Consider the following 23,693-nt stretch of genomic DNA (forward strand, 5'->3'; position numbering starts at 1 on the left):
TTATATATATATATATATATATATATATATATATATATATATATATATATATATATATATATATATATATATATATATATAATGAAGATATTTTTCAATCCCAACTTTGGTTAAGTAATGAGTACGGATTACTTTCTAACTACCATTTGCAACTCAAGAAATTATAGTCATATATATTAACCACATAAACCTTTGTACCCATCACATGCAATGTTGTCTAACTCATTATTCTTGTAATATAATCTAATCTTGATTCTGAAAACACTAATGTGCTATATGTTACTCCTACTAAATATACACAGAGTGCGAAGTTAATCAGTAAACCAGCTTAAGTTATCCAAGATGCCTTATGATCCTAACCAACAAAGATCTACAAGGATGTAAACCGATTTAAATTACTAAAAAAATAGCCTTATGACCCTAACCAACAACCAACGGTAAGGATGTAAGTTATCATAACTAGCTCCCACGGGAAATCAAACTTTGGAGATAAGATAATCCCTGATCTACATATGTTATATTGGGTATACAAAATCACAGGAAGTAAATGTTTTATTAAACTGACCTTTAGACTGCTGATCTGCCATTGCGCAAGTCAAAAACTTGTCTATACAGAACACATTACCAGAAGTCCCCATTTATACGTATTTAAAAGAAAACTGCTAACCAATATATAAATTAGCAAATACATACCAAATCTGTTTCGTATACAGTGCTATGAAAATTTGCACACCCAAAATCTTAAAACATCAATATCAACACAGCTGAATTATCAGACTGCCAATGTATGCTTTTCCATCTGTATGGCAAGGGAGAGGGTACAAATATCAGAGACATACAATCTCAACATATATAAATAAATACCAATTCACTTGCAATATTTATCCTGCAGAATGACACTAATGCGTGTAAGTGTGTAACAAGTAATCATAGACAAAACATAAGCATGTAATGCCCATTCTTGGACAAAAACCTTGATCGCTTGCAGTCTCTATGCCTGATCTGCAACCTCACCTAGCATGTTCTTCTCTGGTTAATCATAGTCAGTAGCAGAAAATGCCCAAAGAATGCAACCATTCAGTGTTGTGTCCATTCGATACTCTTAATGTCAATACCCTCCTTAACCATCTCATAAAGGGGGCTCATTTCCCTCAATTTCTCGACTTGGCGCACTGTAAGCTCCACCGCTCTATCAATCTCTTCCTCGGTAGTGAACCTCCCAATTCCATATCTAATCGAGGTGTGCGCCATGTCTTCTTCAACCCCCAATGCCCTCAAGACATAAGAGGGCTCCAAGCTTGCACTAGTGCAAGCACTCCCACTCGACACCGCAACCTCCTTGAGTCCCATCAACAAGCTCTCGCCTTCAACGTAAGCAAAGGACAGATTCAAGTTCCCCGCATAACGCCTTTCTACGCTCCCATTCACCACTACTCCATCAAGCTTAGCCCTAATTCCATCCAGCAGCCTCTCCTGCAAAGCCTTGACCCTCTTATCATCATACTCCATTTCCTTCATGGCCAACTCACAGGCTGCTCCAAACCCCACTACTAAGGGAGTGGGCACTGTCCCGCTCCTAATCCCTCTCTCCTGTCCACCGCCATTCATCTGGGGCTCAACCCGAATCCTCGGTCTACGCCTCATATACAGAGCTCCAACACCTTTAGGCCCGTAGATTTTGTGCCCGCTTAACGACATCAAACTTATATTCATCTTGTCTACATCGATTGGAATCTTCCCCAAAGCTTGTGCCGCATCGGTATGGAAAGGCACATTGAATTCTTTGCAAATTTTTCCGATTTCCTCCATGGGTTGAATAACCCCAATCTCATTATTCACCATCATGACCGAAACCAGGCCCGTGTCGGGCCGAATCGCCTCCCTGAGCTTGTCTAGGTTAATAAGCCCGTCGGATTCAACGGGAAGGTAAGTAACATCGAAGCCCTCTTGCTGCAGATGACGGCACGAATCAAGTACGCACTTGTGCTCCGTCTGTGTGGTGATGACGTGGCGCTTCTTCTCCCTGTAAAAATGCAGGACGCCTTTAACGGATATGTTATTGGATTCAGTAGCACCGGAAGTGAAGATAATCTCCTTCGGAGAAGCGTTAATTAGGGTCGCAACTTGCGCCCGGGCCGTCTCGACGGCCTGGTCCGATTCCCAGCCGTAGAGGTGAGTCCGAGAGTGAGGGTTCCCGAATCGGGAGAGATAATAAGGGAGCATGGCGTCAAGCACACGCGGATCCACCGGAGATGTGGCCTGCATATCCAGGTAGAGAGGTCTTCCCGAGATCTTCACTCCTTTCATGGTGACTCCAGCTGTTTCTTCCTCATAGGGCTCTACTCCCGCCGCCGCAGCCGCAGAGGTCGAAAAAGGGCGGAGAATGGCGTAGGGTTTATCAAACGAGCGGCGGAAAACGGCTGCTAGAAGCTTCGAGGCCATCGTTATGAACCAAACAATTATGCTCCGACGAAGAATTGACCCTTTAACGCCGACGAGTTTGATTCTAAACTCAAATAGCAGTTCGCGAAACCCTAGAGAGACGGTGAAATTGGATAGAGATGACGAGAATCACCGACTGTGATATAGCTAGCTACCCTAAAACAAAACACACGTGGCTACGATACAGCCTCTTTCTTTTTTCTTTTTTTTTTTTAATGACAAATTTATCATCACCTATTTGAAGGTGCACAATAAATCTCGACACCTTACCTTGTGACGCTAAAGCATAAGGAATCATAACAAGGTAAATAAATTAGATTTTTTATAGCTAAAATAAAACTTTCAAAAAAAAATAGCTAAAATAAAAAAGACCTATAAATTCTCCTATTAAGAATTGAGATTGAAACTAACTAACTTGGCAGCTTAGCCTTTCTTTATTAGATAATGAAGAAAACTTATAGTTATGGGATGTGTACCAGATAAATTTATCCATAACCTATAAAAGACAACAATAAAATAAATCAGTTTAAATTATTAATAATTGATCAGTTTTAATAATAATTTATGGATACTCAATATGGGTATTCAGGCGGTACCGCCTAACAGACAATCGAACCTCAAAGTCGACAGTCATCACTCGGGACGTGATTAATCGATTCCCTAACTATCCTTTCATAACATTCCATTTATTTTGTTAATTATTACCCATTAATTACCCATAACCCCTAGTTACTAGAGATGGCAATGTGCCCCGTCCCCGTGTGAAACGGGGCGGGGACGGGAAAAATTTTCGGGATCGGGGATGGGGATAAGGAATTTTTTCAATTTCCCGCGTGGGGATTCCCGTCCTCGCCCCGCCCCGTCCCCGAATAATATATATAATTAACAATTATATATATATTCTTTTATAATTTAAAATAATAATTTTTAAAATTAAAATTGCACTAATTTAATATGTTGACTAAAAATTGACCGGGAACGAGGATTCTCCGTCCCCGCCTAATTTCCGGCCCCTGTCCCCGCTCCGTTGTCATCCCTACTAGTTATTACCCATGAATACCCCTTACTATGTCTACTACTATTATAAAACAAGAGAGAACGAGAAGAGAAGAGAGGCTCCATTTTCTTTTCTCTAGAAAAATAGCTACACAAATGTATAAAATTACTTAAAAAGTAATGAAATTTTGGTTTGACACCACTCAAAAAAGTTATAATTTTTACCTTTCGATTTACACATTAAAATTCCTATATCTACCATTGTCTCTATTTATTGTAAATTTTATTTTTATTCTATTGGTTATGTTGGTCCGTCAAGCAATTACTCGGGTCACGAAACTAACAACAACAATAATAATAAGCCTTTCTTTATTTCGACGTCGTCGTACGAGCCGTGATACGCATAAATACGACATCGTTGAGGTGCCGCCAACAGAATCTAAGGAATACGCGCGCTAAAGCGCGTCAAAAACACAAAACAGTCTAAAATAGAAAAAATTCGAATCTTGAAATCTTGAATGCATTTGTGTGTACACCGTTCATATTTACAGAGAGTGAGAGGGACACTGAAGCAGATCTACTCCGGAAATCTACTTCCCACAATCCCACCGACAAACCAATTATACACTACATGTTTAGCACTGTCTATAACTAGAGCCCACATTGGTGTAATATTGCATTACCACTGGTTATTTGCTATTAAGGTTCTTGATTGAGAGTGTACCTTTTCTTCAAGTGTAATTATAGGCTTAAACTAGTATAAAAGAGGCTACTTTCTGCATCACTGAAACAAGGGATCCAAAAGGCTTGCTTCATTGTGTTTATGGTATGCCTTTCTTTTCTCCAACTTTCTGTGTTTCTTTTGCATTGTTGAGATTCCCCATGGTTGCTTTTTTTTTTTTTTTTTTTTAATCTGGTTAATGCTTGGTATTGTTCTAATAGGGAAAATGTTGATCTGTTTGGTTTGAATGTTTAACTCCAGTGTGTGGGGATGATTGTGTGTGGGTATTGGGTTGATTTTTTGTGATAAATTTGGGGGATTTTGTGGTTTTTGCCATGTTTATTGTGGATACTAGGCATTGCTTATACTTTCCTCTAAAAGATTAATCTTTTCCCTGTTTCTGTTTCTTGTATGATTTGCTTTTTCTTTGGATTAGATGGTTGGCTGCTTGCTTGTTGATATCTGGAATGAGATCATCAGATTTCTGGGTCGAGCAAGTTTTAGTGTTTTTTGTAATTGTCTCCAATTGTTGTAACTGGTTGGATCTGGTTAAGATAGGTAGTTGTTCTGTCAGACTTCAGATATTCCCTTCCTATACTGTCCTATACCTTATTCTCATTGCTGGTAGTTCAATTCTCCAGTTTTCCATTTCTCTCGAGTGACGAAGAGAAATTCACAATCCGAGGGTGTGCATTATGTAAACCCACCTTGTGACAAAGAATCACAAAGAGGTAAACCAGTCTGTGTTGCCTATACCTGACCGGCTCAAACCAAGAAGACCAATAGTGTGACATTGTAGTTACCAAATCAATAGTTTGATGAACTTGGTTGGGGTTGCCCATGTTGGTTTTGTTTGGATTTGATGTCTCAAGTTCTCAAGTTCCCTATTAGTATGTCCATGATCCTCTTTCTGTCCAAACATCTTTGTGTTTATATTTGTTGCCTCTCAGTTATCCACTTTGGTTTTGGTTTCATGTCTGCATTTGATGATTGAATATGATTAGCTTTGCAAAATATTAGAACATTGAAGCATCTTTTCTGGTATGTGCCTTTTCTGTTTGCCATGATGTAATCGATCTGCGCTTTATTGGAACATGAAGAGCTTACAAGCTTCTCCAGAAGGCAGATTCAACTTGCCACGTAGTTAGGATTCGAAGAAAGTCATCATGTTCAGGAACCAGAAAAACAAAGGCTTCAAGGTGAAGCATGCTCTTCAGATATGTGTACTGGTAGGCGTTTGCATTTGGCTGCTTTACCAAGTCCAGCACTCCCGCGAAAAGAAAGCAGCCTTAGACACAACGAGGCTCTCTGAGGAGGTTGAGAGTGCGGATAGTTTCCTTAAGTTGGGGCGTAAGGACCTGCAGCCCGAAATGGAGGAAGAAAGTAGTGAGGATGTGAAGAACGAGGAGCCAGACGAAGAGGAGGGCAAGAGTTTTGGCGATGAGAGTAATTCCACCGAGCTTGAGCATGACAACAAACAAGTAGGCGATGGCGAGAGTGAGCAAGGAGGTGAAGAAAACAGCAATGAAGGAGATGCAAAAGCAGAAGATAATTCGGAGGTGGAGAGCCAGGAGAATGGCGAAGTTGCTAAAGATGGTAGTATGGAGGAGAAGGACAATGAAGCCAAGGAAACTTCAGAGGAAAACAGGCAAGACGATAGAGAGGAGCAAAGTGGAAGCGAGGGTGAGAGGAACACAGAACAAGAAGATGGAGAGAAAGAAAGGCTTGAAAATGATATCCAAGAAGTGGCTCAGGAGAATAACGAGATTGGAAATGAAGACGGGACTGGGAAAGAGGAAAACGGTAGTGAAGAAGAAAATTTGGGAAGCAAAGATGAGAATGCAAGTGAGGAGACAAACGAAAATGGAGGTGAAGAGAAGGAAGTTCAGGTTGAGGAAAATAATGATAGCCATGCTGTGGAGAGTGAAGAAACGAAAAATGGAGATGTTGAAGAAAAAGATGAGGTCAACAAAGAAGGCGAAGCAGAAAATGGGGAGGAAAAAAATGCAGAGAGTGCATCAGATAATGTGGTTCAGGCCTCCCAAAATGAAAGCGATACTGAAAAAGGTAACGAGGTGACCTTAAACGAGGAGGAAAAAAACGAATCCGGGGAGAATAGAAGCCAGAATGAGTCAGGCTCAGATTCCACAGAAGGAAACACCAATGCAGAAAATAACACGATGAACGAAGCACACACTGATGAAGGCACTGGAAATGCTTCCAATTCAGACGACAATTCCAACTCCACAGAAGCAAAAACAGAAACCAACGAACAGCAGCAAGAGAATGATAACTCTACCCAAGCTGAAAATGAATCCGTCCATTCAGAGGCTGATTCCAACCCTACAGCAGACCCAACTGAAGGTAATCAACAGCAGCAAGAACACGATAACTCAATTCAAGAAGTCGTTCCTGGTGGGGATAGCTCAGAAACTGAGAAAAACACTGATGATTCCACTAAAGAAAACCCCGATTCAGATTCAACTGTGGGGAAAGAGAGCGGTGAGGCCTCATCAACTGAGCAGTCAGACGCAAATTCTGGTTCTGAAGAATCAGTTAAACCCTCAAATGACGACGAAAAGTCCACCAATCCAGGCGAAAACAAATCAACAGATTCTTCAAGCTCCCAAAACGAAGATTCAGCCCAAAACTCCACTCAAGATGAATCATCCAATTCAATTCCTCAAGAAGAGAAAGATGCCCGTATAGACGTCGAGACATTGCCAGAGACAGGAACCGAAGGAAACAACCAAGAAGATGCGGCGGCTAAGGAGTAAAAGATCAAGTTTATTCACTTGAAGGCTGTAGTTGTAAGTCCTGTATTCTTTCTTTTCCTCACCCCTTACTCTAAAATGGTAAATACAATATATGCTGCTTGCTAGGCAGTGTTAAGCCACATTGTATAATTATAGCTTATTATAACATTGCACAAAAAAACTAAGTTAAGTCACACTTTTGATGTGTTTGAATTTCTTGGTATGAAGCTCTTATTATCCGTTTCATTTTGTTAAGATTGTTGTCATGATTTGTTTATGATGATCTTATTCAAGGTTTTAGTGACTGTTTAATAGATGAAACATTCTTAGTTAACTTTATGGGCCGACGAGTCATTCGTAAATTACATGCACCTGACTTTAAAGTACATATAGATGAATTTTTATAGTTAATTATGTAGATTAATTAGTTGAAGTTTTGACAGAAAGAGCGATCTTGAAAGCCGATAACATTAATTTAACCTACTATGTACTGTGATTGGCGAATCACGAGATGGAGAAACCTATGGGTAACGTCAAATCCTACTCAATGATCACAATTAGTTTGATAACTATAAAGTTTCAAGTTTAATGTTTTATTAAAATTGTCCATTGACCTTTTAATTTGACAATCAGCTATGGGTAAGGATAACCTAGACGAGTTTATCTTATTGTGGTCTTTTATCAACTAAGATCACAAGATAACATTTACTCACAAGACAACCTTTACTCAAAATACACATTCATCTAGTTATAACGTACTTTTTCGGAAATCATAATATACAATTTTTTTGGTTGAAATAGTGTGTACACATTATAATGAAGTTAATACTAGAAATTAATCATCTATGAGTAAGCCATTACAACAAACTATAAAAACCAAATACAATTATTTTCATGCAAACAATAACTAATCACCCTACACAAAAGAAAAAAGAAAAAAAGGAACAACATAAATACTTAAATAAATGTAATTTAATCTAAGCAATTTAAAACGTTGATTTTATTTTTCAAATAAAGACGTCCTAACATTTATATTGGACTCAACTCATTTAATAATGTAGCAAAACCATGCACATTATACTCGGATCCTTTATTTGATAATCTACAAAATCTAGATAGTATATACATAAAATCTACATTATACCCGGATCCTTTATTTGATAATCTACAAAATCTAGATAGTATATACATAAAATCTTAATCTTAATCTAGATACTAGAAAATCATGCATCAAGAAAGGTTAACAGAGATCATAAGAGGAAGGAATATGACGTACTCGCAAGTCGCTATAACTTTGATTTAGGAAAAAAATCACATCAATTATTTAAATATGTGCTTTGAATGAAATTTATTTTATGAACAGATACTATATTGTAACAAAGTCAGTAGTACTCAAAAAAAAAACAAACTGACAAAGGATCACAAAAAATAATAATAATAATAATAAATCAGCATAAGGCGTGCATATGATAATCACAAATAAAAATAAAAGGTTTGATACTTTGTAATTATATTACTAAATTAACTATATATGTAACTAATTTGAGTGGAATTAACTTATACTCATCACAATAGCTGAATATATGCAATCTTGCGAGGGAATCAAACACAAGATGCCAAATGCACCCCTTAGAAAGCGGAAACAAACTGATTTCATGCAACACTTGACCTTAATCTTCTTTGTCTTTCGCCACATGTGACGACTGGACTATTTGTAATTTGTTAAATCTTACGATGATTAGATGGCTCCATGCATTTTTTTTTTGTTTGGATTTACGTGTAATCATCGATAGCCTGTCTTTGAGAATGTCTCCAAGACCATTTCTTCCCCCATAAATTAAGGCCACCAATTTTTTAAAAACCATATATTAACTCCAGTTATTAGCAAGAATTAAGGACTAAGTAATGGAAATGAACTTTACACTCCATTCAATCAAGAAAATGATATATTTTGTCCACATAATTCACCAATTCAAGGACAGTTAAAGTCTAATATACTATATAAGCATAAAGCACTACTATGGGTAGTATTGTATAAAATGTGTAGTGTATTATAACATATAAGTATTTTAATTTGGGTATTATTGTAGAAATTGCAGTATTATATAATCGGCGAATATCTTATAATTCCTTTTTAAGACAATATGAGTTTTCGTTGGGTTTAAGCCTTTTGTGCACTAGCAAGGTGGGTTCATGTTGTCATGGCTCAAGATTCGTTGACAAAGCAAGGACATTTTTGATCAAGTTTATTTCATTAAATTTTACTGTACAATTTAATAGCAATTTAGATTGACATACGAATATTTTTTTAAAAAAAATCATAAGAAGTTAATATTCTATTCTTTTCTTCAAATTTATGTGTATCATAATATCTACTAAATGACAACTAGCTTAAGTAATTTGAAGATGAAGAAAGTCTAATTGGATCATAAATTGTTTGTCTGAGCATTGATTATATTGTTGATTGGAAGTTATATTGTTTTAATCGAAATCGCCGCCGGCTGTATAATGAAAGTCGAAGCAAGATCGTTGAAGATCCGGGAAATCATCGTCCGGCGATCCAAGCGAGTCCACCACATCTTCTGTGCTCCACCCTGCACGCAATAAAGTCTTAGATAACGACCTCACGCGCCACGCCACGCCTTCCCGGTCAGTGATCATCCCACCGTTCATCTTATCATGATCATGATCAAGATCTTCGCCCTGATCACCGCCGTCCATCATCATCATCTCCCTCACGTCCTCCTCCTTCCACCCGCCGTTTCGCAAACGCCGCGCCACCTCCTCCAAACACCCGTCCAAGTCCTCGCCCCACCACCGCGGTCCATCGCCGCCGCCGCCGCCGCAGGCGGCGGCGGCGGCCTCCACCAGCTCCGTCCAAAACTCAATCCTACGCGCCTCCGTGGCCGCCCACGCCGGCGCGTTCAGCAGATTGGAGAGGCTGGGCAGCCGCAGAGCCGCCTCGTCGCGGCGCGTGAACTCCACGCGTTGGAAAAACCCGGCCAGGTCGAAGCTCCACACCTTCACCTCCCCGCCATGCACGTAAAATACCGGATTCCCCGCCAAACACGGAGCCGAAGGAATGTAGAAATGCCGGTAAATCGGTACCAGAATCGGCACCATCCTCAAAAACCGCTTCGCCAAAACCACCGCCTTATCGCTATCCTCCGGCCGTTTCCCCCACGAATCGATCCAAAACTTCCGCCGCGAAATTTCCTTACACAAACCTAACACCGGCAGATTGGTTTGAACCTCAAGCTGCTGAGCCGAAGCCGATCGCCAGTTGGGGAAGCCGGGGCCCACGGGGAGCCCTTCCCGGAGAATCGAGCTGAGGTCAGGCGGGAAACTGAAACCAAAATTGGATTCAACGGCGGAGATTTCAGCGTCGGAAAGCCCTCCCTCGACCGGAATATCCAACGACCTGAGATGGTCGATGATGTTCTTCGCATACGCCGCATAAGAGAAACAAACCCTTCCCGCAGGTTTCGGATTGCTAAAGGTCGTCACGGCGGGGGCAAATAATGATTCTGCTAAAGTTGACGCCATTAGAATGCAACTTTTTCAACAAAATTGAAACATATAAATTAAATTAAACTGGATTGATTGATCGATCGATCGTATGGAAATGAGATGAAAAGAATGGAACAAAATCTAGAAAGAGGATGGATGCATGGTTAGTTGGAGAGATAGATAATAAGGTTGTTGTGTTGTGGAGATCGAATATATACGAAATGGTCGCGACTCGCGAGGGGAATGAGAATTTGAAACACGGATTGGATCGAGTTTGTTGTAGTCTTTTGGACTTATTAGGTTTTATATTTACAAAATTCATTAAATTATTTCTATTTTTCGTCCAATCGTCTTTACTAGATTACTTCTATAGCGTTATCAGATTACATTTATATTTCGTCATTGGTCTGTTATTTTTGTTATATTTAGTACTCGATTTTTAATTTTATCGCAATCTGAATGAATAAATTTCTAGTTAAAAACGACGAAAATTTACCGCAAACATAAAAAATAATAAAAGGGGAAATGATAATGAATAGGAGCGATTGAGCGAGATTCTGAAACGGTGGAGTTAAGTATATGATAGATAGATAGTTGTGGAGACTAAGTACCTAATAAGCAATGCGAACGGTAATATGGGTCGTAATTAATGTAAATTGTAATAGTTTGTAGGTGGTAGGTAGATAGGTAAGTGGAATGATGCAATTGGATTAAGTTTGGCAGAATTTTATGCTAGATGCAATTAGTTTGTAATGAATGGTGATGGTGAAGAAATTATGTGTGTTTTCATATCTACAAAGTTTATAAAATACTAGAAATGTTTTATAAATTTTTTTAAAGTTAATTAATTCAATCGTTTAGAGTAGTTGGTTAGTGTATTGCTAATACAACCATGTTAGAGAGCTGTAAACCATAAGTTCCCTTAACACCAAAACTGGATCAATTTTACCGAAGTGAGATATTGGATATTGTATGAAAATAAAAACTATTTATTTTAGTACAACTCTCGAGGGATTAGGATTGAGATGTTTTATAATTTATGTAATTTAAACATTATGTTGAACCCCGCTTTGTGTAATCAATTACGTAATATTTTAAAATTTATGTAATTTAAACATTACGTTGAACCCCACTTTTGTGTAATCAATTACGTAATATTTTAAAATTTATGTAATCTAAATATTATGTTGAACCTCGCTTTTGTGTAATCAATTACTTAATATTTTAAAATTTATGTAATTTATACATTACGTTGAACCAAATTTGATCGTGTTCAAAGTTAATAGTAAGAATTTATTGCTTACTTTCGTCGTCGTCTTCTTTTTAATGCAGATGACTTTTGAAACATACATGATTTCATCAGATTAAAACATATAATAATTATAAGATGACTTAATTCATGAAAAAAATAATAAATATTAAATAAATTATTACAATTCACAAAATTTTAAATAAAATATAAAATATGTACCATCTTCTATTGCAAAAATTACAATTTACACCTATAAGAATTGAAACATCCTTGTATCAATCCTCTACAATGTACATTTTTTTTTTAAAGAATGTCATACTACTTAATTTTTTTAAAAGGAAATTTCTTATTCAGAGGAGTACACTTTTACAAAAGAAAATGAAGATTTTAAGGCTATCCAATTGTTTAACACTTTGACAAGTCGACTCAATGGAGAAAGGAAACAGAAAAATTAAAGAAAATTCAATACAAAGAAAAACTAGCTAGCTAAAATTAAAATTTAAACATATGAATCATATATATATATATATATAACATGAGTACATGACAAGATCACATCTTTATAGTCTACGGGTCAATAACATATTACAGATATATGCCATCTGATGAATAAAAAAAAAATGTAAATTTAGTTTGCTCAAAGTTAACATCTAAATTGTGAAATGTTGCAATCTAATTTTAGTAACTTAGTCAATTGAATCTAATAATGAAATTTGATGTCGAGAAGCTTTTCATTTTTATAGAATGTTGACATATTCTAAGAATAGTACATTGTACATGTTTAATTAACAATAACAATTCCTCAACGATGTCACTGCCGCACAAGACGATAACCTCGTGTAATGCAAGGTGGATTGGGTGGTCTCTGTTAAATATAGGATGGGTTAAGCTGAAGACGATTGGTGCTAGGATAGAAAAGCAGGTCAATTTTTTGTCAATGTCGGAGGGCTTCTTAGAGATCATCGGGGAGACTGGATTTTGTGATCCACAGTGAATATCGGGGCCACCACTAGCTTCTAGGCGGAAATTTGGGGACTAAGAGAAGGTCTTCGCCTTGTCACGGAGAGGGGTTGGAACATGGTAATGATTGAAGTGGATTCTGAAGTTGTTATCAAGATCACTCTCGGTGATTCTCCTACCAATGACAATGTGGGAATCATGATTGTTGGTCGACTGCAAAAAGATGATTGATAAGATGGGAATATGTGTCAAAATTAGTCACATGTTGAGAGAAGGAAACAATGTGTAGATAGATTGACCAACTTGGGTCAATATGGGAGTTGGGGTATAATTATTCTCGAAAATCCTCCCGGACGATCTTAGAGAGCTCTTCCAAGCCTGAGAGGCCCCATGATGCTAAGAGTTACATACCCCAAAACAAAATAACAATTCCATTATTTTTTGTCGTTTTCATTTTTTTGAGTGACTAGAAATTTATAGTCATTACCTGAGAGTATACACTGGATAAATCTTATCTTGTATAATAATCGACAAATCACACAGAAGATAAAAACTGCACTAAAAAGGCCATATGCAACGAACTCAATTGTAAATGTGTTGGTAAGAGTCGAATCTATGAAATAATACATTCGCCACTTTAATTATGTGGTCTGACGTATTGCGTTTCATAGTATATAATTTGATAACTCCTTTGTCAAGTGTTGCACTTTTTCAGTATTCATGCATGCCGTCGTAACGGACCTTTATTATTCAATTCCGTATTACTTTTAATTAAGTTTTAGAACATCTTCAATTTAATAATAATATATAGTGTTCACAACCATGCTTAAGGACGAATTATCAAATATTAATAGGGTAGGGAACTTAAAATTGATACCCCGAAAGATAGTGACATGAGCAATGTGAGATTATTAAAATGAGAAGCGAAACAAAATTTGTTTAAAAAACAGGTTAGGTATGCTTTATCAACAATGTTATAGTGAATAGATATACTGATTGATTACTTTCGAGTTATAACCTAACACTACCACCATGAAGTTGCAAATTTTAGATACCCTTTGAAAATAACTGACAATGTGAGTATATATTATCTTGTTTAAATTCTTTTCTTTTTTTAATAGAAAGGAAGGAAACCCTGAAATAGAACAACTTTGTTTCTAGCTTTAGTGGTCATCCCTGACCAGACCACACACAATCCATCTCTCCTAATTTTTGAAAGAGAGGTAGGTTGTTAATCATGCCAAACACTTTAATACTCCAACAATACTCTAATCAGTTCATCAATCTTCTCTACTTCCTGCGCAATTATTGTTATTGTCCTATCGGTCTCAACTCTCAAGGACTCATCTATAGCCCTTATCCCATGCAAATTGTACTCTTTGATCATCCCCAAATTTTTAGAATCACATTTAGCTTGGTGTTGTTTTCTTTCTTTCATATTTTTTTTTAAGGTTTAATGAAGTAGGGAAACTTCCTGCATTCAAGATAGTGGGCTGTAATTGATTTTTTTTTTTTTTTTTTTTGAAGTTTCTAGATGCCTTAGAATTAGAAATTTGGAATTCCAATTACCCATTCTCTCACAACTTATTACCCATTCAAGATCTCACAACTTTCGTCCGTGATTGAAATCTAAGTCAACTAATTAGACTATATATATTATATATGCAATTAGTTCACAAGTTTAATTGGCTGGGCTGTCCAAGTTTATGTTAAGCATTTGATCCACTTACATTAGTTAAGTTAATTGGTTACTTTAATTAGGGCCGTTTAATTAACTTGCTAAAATTAAGCCCAATAAAGCTGTTGCGTGTAGCAATTTTGATTGGATTATTCGACTAACAACATAATGAGAGAGGGTGGGGAACTTTTATTTATATATTGTTCAAATTAAAGCCAAATCTTTTTAGCAAAAAGCGCTTGATGTGTTTTTTTTTTTTTTTTCAAAAATGTCATTTCTAACTTTGTAGATGAAAATCTCATTTTCCAAATGCATTTGTTCATCAACACATTCGGCTAAAACACAACGTAAATTCCATAACTATAACCACAACAATCTGAATTAATATGGACAGCTGGACACTAAATGTTATATACACAATTACTGTAACATTTTAACACATTTAAATTAAATTTTACTCCGTAACATCTTAATGGATCTATTTTAACAATTTTTCATTTCTTATAATTTATTATGCAATTTTGCTATTCAAATTCATGATAACATAAACTTGTTCATCGCGTGGGTACTAATAAAACAAAACATCTGAGGAAGATTCATTCAATTACCAGTCAGGACAAGTACATTGCCAAAAGATTGGAGATATATATATGGACTTTTTACCCTAATCTCTATTTTGATTCAATAACTGTACTTGGAAGCAGAGCTCAGTCTAGGTCTCGGAGCATATTGCATATACAATGGTCTAACCTGATCCGACAGAGGCAGCGGCAGAGATACAGGGATCTGAAGAATGAAGATAGACATTCTCTTTTGCCATTCATTTTCATCTGGGTTAATTGTGCAGTTAAACTACAAATAAATAAATAATCCAAAAGAAAATAAGGACAAAAAGTTATACAACCATACATACATATCATTTCAAATGATAGCCATACCTTTGTACAAAACATTGGAAGTTGAAATGCTTGATGTTCAATGCCGCGAGTATTTTGGCATGGGCTCGTGCTCGGATGACGTGTTGCAACGCTTCATGAAGGAATCAAGAGTTTTTTGTTTCATAGGGCTTTTACTTGAGTTATCTTCTAATACTTCTAAGGACTTCTCTTGGCCGTCAAGCATCTGGAAATCATGGTGAGATCTCAGGGTTAGGAAGCAACTTGTTGAGTTGCCGTCATGAAAAACTTTTGAGACTCAAAAAATATCAATATCAATATAGGTTTAGTAAAGGAAAGAGGAGAAACCTGTCCCAAATTTTCCAGCTTGTTCTTTACAACATCCCTTAAAAATATAAAATAACCCCATCCTACACTGTTAAATGTTGTACATGTATACAATCCATAATCAAGTGTAACTGAATAATTACAAGCATACCAAATTATGTCGTCAACAGTGTCATTTGCCAGCAGATAGTATATATTGACCGATGACACCTGAAATAATAAGGAAGAAACTATTTAAAGTAGTCAACATTTTAACTTCTAATCTAAAACAATGGAGAGAACAAATTATTCTGAAAATGTGGCACTGCACATGGAAATAATTAAAGCCAAAAGCAATTTATTTAAAACAGCGGGGGTACTAGAAAAACTATAAATAAAATGCGACATGGCAAAGGCTGACTATAAATAACAATATCATAATCACCTGGCCAATTCTATGAGCACGATCTTCTGCTTGAATAAGGTCACCTGGAGTCCAACATAGCTCTGCAAATATGACTGTGCTTGCTGCTGTTAAGGTTAACCCAACACCCCCAGCTTTGATAGATAGCTTGAAACCAAAATAGTTAATGAACATCATTCTCCACCAATCCACTTAGGAATTAGGATCCAAATGTCAAATTATATTGAAGGACTAGATTATTAGGAAAGTGGACAAGACAGATACAAAGCACATCATCGTTTGAATGAAAGTAAAGTAAGCACTGAAAGTACCACTGCAGCCTTTATTGATGCTTTTTCCTGAAAATCTGTGACCAAAGCTTGGCGTGATGCTGCTGGAGTACCACCATCAATGCGAATGCAACCAACTTTCTTTTTCTGTACAAGTAATCTCACTTCTACTAAGAATATAATTCCTCAAAATAGTTCATTGAGAAGTAAGTAGTAAGACCTTACAAGCAAATACTGGTGAATTGCATCAATCATTTCTGCGTGATGTGCAAATATAAGGAATTTGCAGTCTGCCTGTGCATTTAAAAAACTGAAAGTTAAGCACAACATGAAGAGCAACACAATGTAGCTTTATGCACGTCATGTGAAGAATTGTAGCAATGTCAACTAACAAGTAGGTTACCATGCATAATAGCCATGCCAGCATTTATAAATTATGAGTTGGTGCATAAACCCAAATAAAAAAACATTTTTGGTGCATCAGAAACAATATTGAGATACATCTAAAACATATAGAATGCAGGATAAACAGCTCTATGAGGGCCTCATTATAAGTTTTTTTTTTTTGTTTTTTTTTTTTTTTTATCCAAGTGTGATTTTGACTGAGTTCCAATCCGTACAGAGTGTCAGTCAAAAATGGTTGCATCCAACTTTAATTACACTTTACCACACTGAAAGTTTGCTTAATAACACTTTACCACCCTGAACTCAAAAAATCACTGGCCCCTCAAAACCCTAAAACAATTATTCAATAAACTACTTTGCACTTTAAGCTTCATACTGGAGTATTGTTCTGTTATTGAAAATTCATTTTCACACAAATGAAAAATATTACACAATTTTATAGTTGCACTTATAGGGATGATTGATTGATTGCGAATATAAATTTTAAACAATTTAGAAGATGAAAATGTACATTAGCTACATCAAACAAAATTAATAATTTCAAACATTTCCATCTTGAGCTGCTCAGCACTACCTTCCCTAAACTTTATAGTGTTGCAAAGTGTAACTTCCCTTTTTATTTAGTCACCTTAAATTTTTATATATTATTAAATTTCAAAGTGGGACATAAACTTATTGACCCAGACTTCTACTAGATGACTTGTTTCAACTTGCTGAGCTCAAACACTAGCAATTGGGGTGGGTTAAAAAATTACCTGTCCATTTGCCAGTTGCCACCTATGAGAATAAAAGAACTGAACAGTGTAGCTGTGCTGAGGGCAATGGAAAGAAAGAACGATCAACATACCTCAATAACTGTTCCTAAGTAATCCAAAACTGATGGAATCTTGCCCTTTGCAGAAGCAACATAAATCTGGAGTGCAACAAACATACAAGGAAATGAAAAGAGTGAACTATTTTTACCCTAAAGCAAATAATAATAATAATAATAATAAAGAATAAATATGTAGGCAGTTTCAACAAAATTTGAGCAATGCAATCAAAGTTAATGATTAAGCACCTGAAGGGAATAAAATTTTAAACACTTTATGGCAATTAAATTTCATTTTTGGTGCCATAAATTTAAGCCAAGTTTGAATTTTGTCCCAATTGTTTCAGTAGCTTCAATTTGATCTTCATAAACTGGTCAAAAAAGACATGATCTATTTAAACCCATGTCATACTTTCAGGGTGAAATTGAAAGCATTTAAGCATTTAGGACCAAATTGAAGCTTAGCTTAATCTTCTAAACCCAAAAAAAAAAAGATATTTACTCCAAATTTTAGATAGATGTCAAATATATGAGTGTACTCCATTGAAATTAAAATTTATGATGGTCATTGTGCTTAGAGAGAGTATTATGCTCATAGCTTGGGTGAGACTTGCCTCCCACATGGCCGCAAGGGATCAGAAATCAGAAGCAATAATAACATATTAAGAGCTGGGCAAGTAGATTAATAAATAGTGGATAAATTGGGCAATCATCATTTAAAGGAGGGGCACAAGATGATTGTTATTGCAGAAGAATGGGTCAATTTGGGATCAACTAGCTGAGAAAGGGGCAGACAAGTGTCAACTAAAAATAAAATGAGGTAATAGAGAAAATGGAATTTGTGTTGTAAAAAAAAAATAGCTTGTAGTGCAAAAGCTGAAAGAAGTCCAAGGTGCCTTATAATTTGATTTTTCTTGCACAGAAATCATACCGCAGTAATGCACTGAAACAACAAAAAGTACCTTATTTATAAGATTATTCATAGTGAGCTTAAGTGATTCAGCTTCATCCTTGGACTGGCTTGATTTAATTTTGCTTTTGATAATCTCCAACTACAGGAAAAAAATAATAATAATAATATCATATTGGAAAGTTTTCATACTAAGCTAAGTGCAGTTTTTACCCCTTTTTTATGCATAATATATCTACTTTAACAAATATATGTAAGTAGTAAACCCAAAAGGAAGCCTTGGAGCAATGGTAGAGTTGTTCTCATGTTAGTAGACAATCCCTAGGAAAGGGGAGCCTTGAAGGTTACAGTTTTGAGCCTTTTAACCATCTTTGTGCTGAAAAGCAAGAGAAGACTGCAGATAGGGCCATCCCCACACCTTGCACATATCAGGAGCTTCAAGGATGGGCCACTTGTCTTTCTTAAAGAAGAATAAGCCCACCTCATTTTTTACACAAGGCATGCTTAAGAATGTGTAAATAAAATTCAATATAGACAAAACCAGATTGAATTTGATGTACAGAAAATCAGCAAGTTCTGTCCATGTAAGAATTAGTAATTCCTCTTCAAACTCTCCACAGTTAAGTTTAGAGGTGAACAAAGTGAAGAACAAACTTCCCTTTTAAGAAAAATTGAAATTATTTTAAATGGCCGAAAAGAACACTAGACACCAAATTGAGATAGAGAATAGAAAATTTTCAAACTTAAGCACAATAGTTCTGGAGTCCAGTAGTTCAAAAGGGAACTTACAATGGGCAAGAAAAGGATAACATTCACTAAAGTTTTGCAACAACAGAGAGGTAATCAGGTAATAATTAACTATAGGCAGAGATTAGGCTGCAGTTCAAGCTGAAGGACCATTACAAACATAAATAAATTTTAGTTCGAAACTAGCATCCCACTTATGTAAAAGCATTTTTCCATTCAAATTAATAAGGAAACAAAGCAATGGTTAACTCATTTCAAGCAGCATGTACTTCCAAAACTATTTTATACCTCACAAAATAAAGCATTGATACACTTCATCTCCTTCTCTTCCAAGTTTAAGAAAACCTGAGGATGAGTTTTAGAAATTGAGATGCAAATAGAGAAATTTATTTTTTTTAAAATGGTACGATCTAATGTGATAGGAAATAGAGTAAGCATTACTTATTAAAAAGCACAAATTAATACCCAGTAATAAAGTTCATGCTGTGGCTTAAGTAATGTGCAAGAATCATACCCAAGAACTGCATGATCTAGAATAGTACCTGTTGCCTGCGCTTAACAGGAAGCTCCGAGAGAACATCCTTTTTGAGTCTGCGAATCATCACAGTTGCTTTCATCAAGTTGTGCAGTTCTTCGTGATTGCTTGCACCTTGATAAACTCCAAAAATGCCCTAGAATCATTGACAAAGAACTTAAGATAACCACAACACAAAGAAGCCTCAAGATTATTATGATTAATGAGAGGTTTCTAGCAGTAGTAGTAGACTTACACCCTTGCAATAACGGTTTCCATACTCGTGAACATTCTTGTAAACATCAGGATACAAGGCCTCCAGCTGTCAAGTACAAACTTTTAGAGCCAATGTATAGTAGCATCCGGCATAACCTAATACTTAGTTGCAAGTTCAAACATACCTGTTTAAAAAGCTCAATTGGTCTTGACAAGGCAGGAGTTCCACTAAGCAATATCGCATATTTGGCTTTCTACAATAGTCAATAATGCAAATTCATTGATGAAAATCAAGCCCCCTTAGTTTTATGGGATGAAGAGTCCCATCTGGACCCTGAAGGGTGGGAGGGGGATTGGGGTTCAGGAGTCATTAAACATTTAGGGTCCGTTTGGAAAGCAGGAAAATGTTTTCCGGAAAATGAGTTTCATTTCCAAGTGTTTGGATGTATTATGGAAAACTGTCTTAGTGTGTTTGGTTCATTTTCTGGAAAATGGATAGAATTGTATAATTAAACATTGTAATTGTTTTATTTAAAATATAAAAAATTATAATAGTTATTAAAATAATGGTATTTAATAAAAAATAGAATTTATAAAAAAAAAATAATAATAAAATAAAATATAGCAAAGCTTTCCGGCGGTTTCCCCACCTCCTTGGTCTATGGTCATGGATGATATGGCTTGGTTTTGGTCGAAAACATGCGAAACAGCTATTCTGGCGATTCCGTAAAATGACTTACGGAAAAAAATTACGTAAGTCATTTTCCGAAAAAATGAACTGATTTTCCTTGGTCAACGGAAAACATTTTCCGTTGACCACATTTTCCGGACGTTGCCAAACACAGAAAACTCGGAAAATATTTTCCGGAAGTCATTTTACGGGTTACCAAACACACCCTTAAACGCATTGATTCACAATCCATTTGATTCTCATTATGCAATCTTTATTTTTTGAGAACCGATAGACAAGAGTGGATATACATACAACTTTTGAAACTTAAATGAGTTTATACTATAGCACTAAGAGGTGACGTTGGACATAGTGTGCAAGACTGCAACTCTGCAAGGCCTCACATCACGTAGTGTCCAGGAAAAGGAGATGCATGTAACCTCTGTTCTAAGAGGTAGTTTCCATTGCTTGACCATTAAGAAAGACAAACTTAAGGCTATGTTATAGCAATGTGTTACATAATACATGTGGGAATGAGATAGAGCATACAGATTGAGGTTGTTTCCAGAGCTCAAACATTATTAAAGGTCCAAACTCCAGCTTATGCTAATAACACTGTGCTACACAATAGATGTGTAGATACACTAGAAATGCAGGAACTTATACTCTTTCCACAACTTATCACATACTCATTAAACATTAACTTCTCAACATGTGATGAGAACGTGCAAAGAGAGGTTTTTTGTTTGTGGGGTTGGGTGGGGCTTACCTGTAATATAGGAAGTGATGCATTGGTTCGTTTAGCCTGGGCATTCTTCAAAAAGTGTGATTCATCGGCAATAACAACCTGAATGCACACATCACAATCATTGAATCATATAACATTAGCTTAAAAACTACTAGTCATAAAGGAGTTAATTACTACATCTTATCCGGCTTTCAGTTTTGGTATGGCAAAAAAAACCACACAACAGATGAAGGTACATTGTATGTAAGAGTGTTCTCCATTTAAACTGGAAAAATAAATCTTTATTGATTGCTAATGAGTTATTGAGGACCAATAAAATATAATCACTTAGGTATTAAGATAATGAAAGTGTTACGGCACCAATTACCTTGAACTCTGATGCCATTAAGGTATCCTGTAACTTAGGAACAGTGTCATAGGATATTATATTAAAGATGCCATCAAGTTGGATAGATCTTTTAGCATTTGAAGGCACAATTTTGAATCCTGCCCTATTTGAACCACTCAATTGAGATAAAACCACCTGTGCATGGGTTAAATAGAAATTTACTAGTACAGAATGTTGAAAAGAAACCTAATCACATTTATCGAGAACCACATTTGATGCACAAGAAAAAAAAAAGTTGGTGGAAAACACAACAGAAAGAGCAGTCTTATTATAAATATAAGTAACCCCTAAGAAAAGAGCCCACATACAAACACAAGTTAGTTTAATAAGTATGTTGCAGAGCTCAAAGCCATGCCTGTGCATTAATAAGGGGTGGCAATTCATTAACTTGACAATCTATGGAGGAAGCATCACTTAAAAAGGTCAACTGGATAAATCACTAGGAAAGCAGTCTTAAATTTAAAGATTGAAGGTTTTTCTTGAGTACCAATACAACCAAGATAAAACAGTTACCTATGACTCTAACAGTATAGTCATAGGCAACAAAAGAGTCTCTCAAAGATGAAAAGCATCAGAAGAAGAAGAAAAAAAATCCAAGAACTTCAGAACATTTTCCCTTGAGGCGCTCCCTTGAATAAAGACTTTGACCTACACACTCTAAAAATTTTGAGAAGGGGTATCAAAGAGTGAGAACTTCAGAATCTTTACCAAAACCATTTTGTTCAGACACTTTGTATCATACTATCATGGAGATCCTAAAAAGGGGAAACATGAAATGTCTAATTTTTGCAAGTGAACAAAATGGCAGTTACAGCATATGGATAATTTATATGCTTATGTTTAGAACAGAATATGGAACGTACAAGGATATCTGAAGGTGAAATATCCAACCACTGTTGAATCATCTGCAGTAAATTCACTAAAGCTATGAGTATCAGGTATAAACTCCTAAAGAAAGAGATATATTGACATGACTTACAGAAGCCCAATGAAGACGCAAGGAAGATGGAGTAAGAACAAGAACGGGCCATGATTCACGGACACAAGAACTTACAGCAATGGCCTGCAGAAAAAGAGCCAGAACTCTGATAGATATGCTTATAATAATGTGGCCAGGAATAGTCTCCATATATGCATGTGGCATGTCAATTGTCAAGGCAGCAATTAATACATAAACTTTGCTGCTACTAAAAGTAGAAACAAAAAAGTTCAAAGGGAAATTAGATTCAAATACAGACAAGGATATTGTAGCAGGAGCCAGACTGTTAGATAAATAAGGGATAAGTTAGTTAGACTTTCTCTAATTTCCTTAAGTTTTATATGTGGTTAGAACTCTGTCTACTCATGTGTGTGTGTGTGTGTGTGTGTGTGTGTGTGTATATATATATATACATACATGCATATTATAGAGGGTTCATCTGTACAGTAAAAGTGTGAAATACAGTGCTTCTTCTACTCTTTTTACATTTAACACAGACATTGATTTTCCCAAAGAGATTGTGAACATATGAGCAGCGTAAGAATACTCATTATGGTCACTAACAGATCTATCAAAAGATCATCAGATCTTAGAAACCCTAGTATTTAAAGCCTATTTGGTAATGTTTTGTCTTTTAGTTTTTAAATAAGTTTCTTTTTTGTGTCTGTTTTCATTTCAGCATCCAACGAAAGAAGGCAATTGCTTGTGGCTCATGACAGAACCTTTCAATGACTGTTCAAAGAAAAGGAAATAAGAAAAGCTAGTCACCCAGTTCAACATAGATATATTGAGCCTAATAAAGATAAATGATTTACATAAGTTTTAGCTAATTCTTATGCTAACAGAGTAACAGCACAGACTGCCAGAATGATTTCCAATCATTTCAAACATATAGAAATTGATAAGCAAATGATCAACAAAATGGTGAAGAATTCCAACTAATTCTCTTCATTAAAAAAAAAAAAAAAAAAAAAAAAAAAAAAAAAAAAAAAAAAAAAAAAAAAAAAAAAAAAAAAAAAAAAAAAAAAAAAAAAAAAAAAAAAAAAAAAAAAAAAAAAAAAAAAAAAAAAAAAAAAAAAAAAAAAAAAAAAAAAA

At 35.8% G+C, this 23,693-nt stretch overlaps 4 protein-coding genes across 8 annotated transcripts in view; 1 reads left to right on the forward strand and 3 right to left on the reverse strand.

Annotated features, from left to right (window-relative positions):
- Positions 1-621: 621 nt before the first annotated feature.
- On the reverse strand, positions 622-2,571 carry LOC116020121 (cysteine desulfurase, mitochondrial-like). Its single transcript, XM_031260609.1, has one exon. It carries the CDS (start codon positions 2,440-2,442, stop codon positions 1,078-1,080), a length of 1,365 nt encoding a protein of 454 aa, XP_031116469.1. The 5' UTR covers positions 2,443-2,571; the 3' UTR covers positions 622-1,077.
- Positions 2,572-4,047: 1,476 nt separating this feature from the next.
- Positions 4,048-7,170, forward strand: LOC116020836 (uncharacterized protein DDB_G0290685-like). 2 transcript variants are annotated; one of them, XM_031261388.1, is made up of 2 exons: positions 4,048-4,269; positions 5,267-7,170. In XM_031261388.1, exon 2 carries the CDS (start codon positions 5,326-5,328, stop codon positions 6,934-6,936), a length of 1,611 nt encoding a protein of 536 aa, XP_031117248.1. In that variant the 5' UTR covers positions 4,048-4,269; positions 5,267-5,325; the 3' UTR covers positions 6,937-7,170. The 2 variants fall into 2 exon arrangements, with proteins under 2 accessions (XP_031117248.1, XP_031117247.1); XM_031261387.1 differs by having other exon boundaries at positions 4,049-4,264; positions 5,260-7,170.
- Positions 7,171-9,131: 1,961 nt separating this feature from the next.
- On the reverse strand, positions 9,132-10,623 carry LOC116021019. The gene has a single exon (XM_031261610.1). The coding sequence runs from the start codon at positions 10,459-10,461 to the stop codon at positions 9,397-9,399; it is 1,065 nt and encodes a 354-aa protein (XP_031117470.1). The 5' UTR covers positions 10,462-10,623; the 3' UTR covers positions 9,132-9,396.
- A 4,232-nt stretch (positions 10,624-14,855) lies between these two features.
- Positions 14,856-23,693, reverse strand: part of LOC116020020 (SWI/SNF-related matrix-associated actin-dependent regulator of chromatin subfamily A-like protein 1) — a 12,609-nt gene continuing 3,771 nt past the window's right edge. For 2 of the 4 annotated variants that reach the window (XM_031260458.1, XM_031260456.1), the window contains exons 9-25: positions 22,599-22,682; positions 22,483-22,524; positions 21,599-21,754; positions 21,253-21,330; positions 19,999-20,067; positions 19,854-19,919; positions 19,626-19,754; positions 19,372-19,428; positions 18,323-18,478; positions 17,463-17,528; positions 16,436-16,504; positions 16,253-16,357; positions 15,963-16,088; positions 15,690-15,748; positions 15,560-15,596; positions 15,254-15,437; positions 14,856-15,145 (exon numbers count right to left, since the gene is read on the reverse strand). In XM_031260458.1, coding sequence (XP_031116318.1) covers positions 15,291-15,437; positions 15,560-15,596; positions 15,690-15,748; positions 15,963-16,088; positions 16,253-16,357; positions 16,436-16,504; positions 17,463-17,528; positions 18,323-18,478; positions 19,372-19,428; positions 19,626-19,754; positions 19,854-19,919; positions 19,999-20,067; positions 21,253-21,330; positions 21,599-21,754; positions 22,483-22,524; positions 22,599-22,682 — 1,446 coding nt within the window. In that variant the 3' untranslated portion in view covers positions 14,856-15,145; positions 15,254-15,290. Of the gene's footprint in view, positions 15,168-15,253; positions 15,438-15,559; positions 15,597-15,689; positions 15,749-15,962; positions 16,089-16,252; positions 16,358-16,435; positions 16,505-17,462; positions 17,529-18,322; positions 18,479-19,371; positions 19,429-19,625; positions 19,755-19,853; positions 19,920-19,998; positions 20,068-21,252; positions 21,331-21,598; positions 21,755-22,482; positions 22,525-22,598; positions 22,683-23,693 lie in introns of all 4 variants that reach the window. The other 2 variants (XM_031260459.1, XM_031260457.1) reach the window with 2 other exon arrangements.

Source organism: Ipomoea triloba, chromosome 5 (assembly GCF_003576645.1).
Source record: "Ipomoea triloba cultivar NCNSP0323 chromosome 5, ASM357664v1".
Classification (NCBI taxonomy): domain Eukaryota; kingdom Viridiplantae; phylum Streptophyta; class Magnoliopsida; order Solanales; family Convolvulaceae; genus Ipomoea; species Ipomoea triloba.

Bases quoted from the DNA above. Each gene is read 5' to 3' on its own strand.
- LOC116020121 (XM_031260609.1), bottom strand. From the start codon at position 2,442: ATGGCCTCGAAGCTTCTAGCAGCCGTTTTCCGCCGCTCGTTTGATAAA.
- LOC116020836 (XM_031261388.1), top strand. From the start codon at position 5,326: ATGTTCAGGAACCAGAAAAACAAAGGCTTCAAGGTGAAGCATGCTCTT.
- LOC116021019 (XM_031261610.1), bottom strand. From the start codon at position 10,461: ATGGCGTCAACTTTAGCAGAATCATTATTTGCCCCCGCCGTGACGACC.